We start from the raw sequence: 5,250 nt of genomic DNA on the forward strand, positions 1-5,250 counted from the left end.
GTAAAGATATGGAACCAACCTAGATGTCCCTCAGTTGATGAGTGGATCAAAAAGTTGTGGTATTTGTACACAATGGAATTCTATGCTGCTGTCAGAAAGAATGACAACGCCCCATTTGTTAGGAAATGGAAAGACTTAGAAAAAATCATATTAAGTGAAGTAAGCCAGACTCTAAGGAACTTAGGCTCAATGGTTTCCCTCATTCGTCATAATCAGTAGAAACCTTGGGCTCTACTAGCAGAGATTTGCAATAGAGCAAAATCTTGATACATAAGGACATATAATGTGAAACTAATTGAAAGGACCTCCAGGATAATGAAACAAAAGGCATATAATGAATGATTGTTGTCCTTAATGTACTATGTTGTCTCTCATCTCCTTTGCTGTCCCTTGGTTATCTCATATTGGTATAGTATCTCACTTTGTTATCTGATATATTGAATTTATTTGTATTTGGATATTTGAAATTTGATAGGGAAGGGGGGAAAATCAAGACGGGTGAGGGGTGTGGAGGGGAGGGAAATGGGTACCAAGACATGTAAAAGGCTATCAATGTATGTGAATTAATGCACCTTCTATCTGGCAAATATCATGTAACCCTTTTGCTAATTACAATAAAAATTGCAAAAAAAAAAGCCAGAGATGGAGGTATGGCTCAAGTGTTAGGTGTGCTTGTCATGTAGCCAATAGGGCTACAATTTCTGCCTTGTTCTTTATGTCCTTTCCTTCTGAGGTCAGCAAGCCCCTTCTTCTATAAATTTCCCCATGGATGTGAGCAGTAGCAAAGGCATATCGACTGTCCGTGTAAATGTTGAGCCTCTTACCTTCAGCCATTTGGAGGGCCTTAGTCAATGCAATGAGTTCTGCTTTCTGAGCCGATGTTCCAGGTGGCAGTCTTTCAGCCCAAATTACCTCAGTCTCCGTGGTAACAGCTGCCCCTGCCTTCCGTTCCCCGTTTTCCAGGAAGCTGCTGCCGTCCGTGAACCAATTGAACTCCGCGTTCTGGAGGGGACGGTCTGTCAAATCAGACCGAGTTCCATGTATTTCTGCAAGAATCTGCAAGCAATCATGAGGGTCTGCTTCCCCGGGCTGGGGTAGAAGAGTGGCGGGATTCAGGGTAGTTACTGGTCCGAACCGGATCCGCTCCTTGTCCAGGAGCATCGCCTGGTAATGGGTCATTCGAGCGTTGGAGAGCCACCGATCAGGAGGTTGCCTTACTATGGCTTCCACGGCATGTGGGGCCAATATTGTTATTGGCTGGCCCATGGTTAATTTATTAGAGTCTCTAGTGAGGGTGGCGATGGCTGCCACCATCCGGAGGCAGGGTGGCCATCCGGAGGCTACTGGGTCTAATTTCTTTGAGAGGTAGGCCACCGGCCGTTTCCACGGGCCTAACTTCTGAGTCAAAACTCCTTTAGCATACCCTTGTTTTTCATCTACGAATAATTCAAAGGGTTTAGTTAAATCCGGCAGGCCCAAGGCAGGGGCCTGTAATAGGGCTTCTTTTACTTTTTCAAATGCTAATTGCTGTTCCTCCCCCCATGTGTAAAGAGTCCTGGTCTTAGTGAGTGAGTACAGCGGGGCGGTTAACTCGGCAAAACCTGGGATCCACAAACGGCAGAATCCGGCGGTGCCTAGAAACTCTCTTAACTGCTTTGGTCCTCTTGGGACAGGGATATTCATAATAGCCTGTTTTCGTGCTTTCGTCAGCCACCTCTGCCCATCATCCACCAGGTATCCCAGATAGGTCACTTGTTTTGAACAGAGTTGGGCCTTTTTGGCAGAGGCCCGGTATCCTAGATCCCCCAGAGTCTGTAAAAGTCTCTTAGTTCCAGACTCACAGTCCTGCTCTGTCCTTGCTGCTAGCAGGAGGTCATCCACGTACTGGAGGAGTATCAAATCAGGATTCTGCACCCGGAAACTGGCCAAATCTCGGTGCAATGCTTCATCAAACAGAGTAGGGCTGTTTTTGAACCCCTGGGGTAATCTAGTCCAGGTTAATTGCCCCGAGATTCCCGACTCGGGGTCCTTCCATTCAAAGGCAAAGATGGGTTGGCTATTAGGGTGCAATTTTAGGCAAAAGAAGGCATCCTTTAAGTCCAACACCGAATACCAAGTGTGTGTTGGAGGTAATCCACTTAGTAGATTATATGGGTTGGGCACAGTGGGGTGAATATCCTCCACTCTTTTATTCACTTCTCTTAAATCCTGTACTGGCCGGTAATCATTCGTCCCTGGCTTTTTGACTGGCAGTAGAGGAGTGTTCCATGGGGACTGGCAAGGTACTAATATTCCCTGATCCAGCAGTCTCTCAATGTGGGGTCTTATCCCCAGCTTAGCTTCTTGTGACATTGGATATTGCTTTATGGAAACGGGGGTAGCGCCAGCTTTGAGCATAATGACAAGGGGCGCTTGATGTTTAGCCAGTCCCATTCCTCCCGTCTCCGCCCATGCTTGGGGAAAGGTTTGCAGCCAGGAGACAGGTGGAATTCCCTCAGTTACTTCCGTTTCATATATTCTATATTCATCCTCAGCACTGAGGGTCAGTACATATAAGGGTTGTCCTTGAGGGCCAGTAATGCGGGCCCCATTCCCCTCAAAATGGATTTGAGCTTTTAGTTTTGTTAATAAGTCTCTCCCCAGGAGGGGGTACGGGCAATCAGGAACATGTAAAAAGGAGTGGGTCACCTTACCAGTTGCCAATTGTATTTTCCGGTCAGTTGTCCATCGGTACCTTTTTCCTCTGGTGGCTCCTTGTACCCACGCGGATCTCTCACTCAGTGGGCCCAGAGATCGGGTTAGCACGGAGTGCTGGGCTCCAGTGTCTACTAAAAAGGTGACCGGCTGCCCCCCTACAGTTAATGTTATCCTAGGCTCAGGGGGGGGCTCCCGGCCTGGACTCCCCTAATCGTCTAAGGTCAGGAGGGAGGTTTGAGGCTTCCAAAATCCTTTGAGTTTCTTCGGGCAATCACGGACCCAATGTCCTTTTTCCTTGCAATAGGCACATTGGTCCTTCTCAACTCCACGGGGGCCCCTTCTATCTCCTCCCTTTCCATCCTGCCGCTGCCCTGTCACTACGGTGGCCAGTAATTTACTCATTTCCTTACTTCTCTTTCGGTCCCTGGCATTCTCTCTCTCTTCTGCCTCCCTTCTCAGCCTCTCTTCTCTCTCTTCTTGAGTCTCCCGCTTATTATAGATACGCCGCTTCCCTGAGGAGTTCCTGGAGAGACAGATTCTGTAGATTATCATGTCTCTCTAGCTTTTTCCTGATGTCTGGAGCAGACTGCCAAATGAAGGACATGGCCACGTTAGAGGCTGGGTCCTCAGGGTCATATGGAGTGTATATCCGATATGCCTCCTTTAAACGTTCTAGAAAGGCTGCAGGAGACTCTTCACTTTTCTGGGTCACTTGCTTAACCTGAGCCAAATTGGTGGGGCGCTTGGAGGCCCCATGGAGACCCGCGATAAGCAACCGGCGATAAAGGAATAGATGATTCCTACCTTCGGGGGTGGTGAAATCCCAGTTAGGGCGCTCTAGAGGAAAGGCAGCATTTATTTCATTAGGCAATTGGGTAGGACGCCCATCGTCACCCGGGACATTTTTCCGGGCTTCCAGGAAGACGCGCTGTCTCTCCTCCGAGGTCAAAAGTGCCTGCAGTAGTTGTTGGCAATCATCCCATGTGGGTTGCTGGGTCACTAAAATAGATTCTATTAACGAGATTAGCCGGGAAGGATCCTTGGAGAAAGGGGGATTGTTATTCTTCCAGTTATACAAGTCTGAGGCAGAAAAAGGCCAGTACTGTAACTGGTTATTGGCGCCCACCCTCAAGGGAAACGCTTGAGAGGACGCCTGATCAGTTTGAGGGTTAAGGCGCCCCCTCAGCCTTCCCGCTACGGGGGAGGGAGCGGGGTCCCGGGGAGGTGGAGATTCCTTTCCCATATCTGGGGGAGGGGGGGCCTGCCCTCGATAGGGCGGGGGTTCCTCTGTCATGAGGTCCACCAATACTCCTTCTTCAGGGGGCAAAACCTTGAGTGGTCTCTCGGGTTTCTTCTGGTCCCCTGAACTGAGGACTGGATATAGGGAAGAACGAGATGGGGAAGGAGTGGGAGAAGGACGAAGGGGAGGGGGCAGAGCTGGGGCAGAGGGGGTAACAGTGGGCTTAGCTCTGGGCAGGAAAGGTTTTACCCAAGGTGGGGGGTCAGTGACCAAGGCCTCCCAAGTGATAATGTAAGGGACCTGGTCCGGGTGGCCGTGGGGCCCAGGATCCATAACAGACAGTTCAAAGGTGCCATCTGCTGGCCAGTCGGCTCCGGAGGTCGGCCATTCAGAGGAGCAGAGAGTCATCCATCGATTTTTCCGGACTACCACAGACTGATTACTAGCTATTGTCCGGACCTCCTTCCAGTGCTGTAAAATAAGGCTTAAGGGGGTCGTCACAGTCTGTCCCATGTTAATATTCAGTCCAAGTCCAAGTCCCGTCACAACAAACACCAGAATTAAACGAACACTAAACGAAAGACACTTCGCAGCGCGGCTTTGGTGCAAAACCGAAAGGGGAAGGGCGTTGACACGGCCGAGTCACAGATCCTCAGACCGGGGAGAAGCCCCGAAAACAGATGGACTAGAGAGTCCTCAGACCAGAGCGAAGCCCCGAAAACAGATGGACTAGAGAGTCCTCAGACCGAGGCGAAGCCCCGAAAACAGATACCAGATGGGTCAGAAATCTGACCCCAGATGCCTCCGGGACGTCTCCCGGGGGCTGCGGTCGGGAGTCCGAGCTCGTCAACTCCTCCACGGGTCCGCCAGAATACAGATTGACAAGGCCGAGTCACAGATTCGCTGGCGCTCTTAACATAAGACAAAACAGACACAAGACAGTAACAGTTTGCTGGCCAGCTTACCTCCCGGAGGTGGGTCGGTGGTCCCTGGGTGGGGGGGTCTCCTATCTCGGTGGAACCTCCAAATGTAAGACCCCCGACTCAGCGGGACGTCTTCCAGACGGAGACAGAGCCCCCTTCCCAAGGAACAGCGAGTCCACGCAGTCGGATGCAATCAGCAAGAGGTTTATTCAGGAACACGGGCGCCTGGGGGCGACAAAGCCTCCTAGAAGACTCGCGCGCCGAGGCTTGGGGAAGAGGGGTATTTATGGGTAGCAGAAGCACGGTTACAGAAGCAGAAGCGTAATTACAGGGTAGGGGTCGGTTAACTTCAAATAAGGCTAGGAGTTTACTTTGGGCAGTAGTGGAATT

At 50.4% G+C, this 5,250-nt stretch overlaps 1 protein-coding gene across 1 annotated transcript; it reads right to left on the bottom strand.

The window, feature by feature from the left end:
* Positions 1-675: 675 nt before the first annotated feature.
* On the bottom strand, positions 676-4,450 carry LOC150039559 (uncharacterized). The gene is given in 2 exon segments (XM_090327755.1): positions 676-3,202; positions 3,204-4,450. Coding segments are annotated over 2 exon segments (3,774 nt in total).
* Positions 4,451-5,250: the final 800 nt, after the last annotated feature.

This window comes from Megascapheus bottae, unplaced genomic scaffold (assembly GCF_031878675.1).
Source record: "Megascapheus bottae isolate mThoBot1 unplaced genomic scaffold, mThoBot2.hap1 HAP1_SCAFFOLD_47, whole genome shotgun sequence".
Lineage (NCBI taxonomy): Eukaryota > Metazoa > Chordata > Mammalia > Rodentia > Geomyidae > Megascapheus > Megascapheus bottae.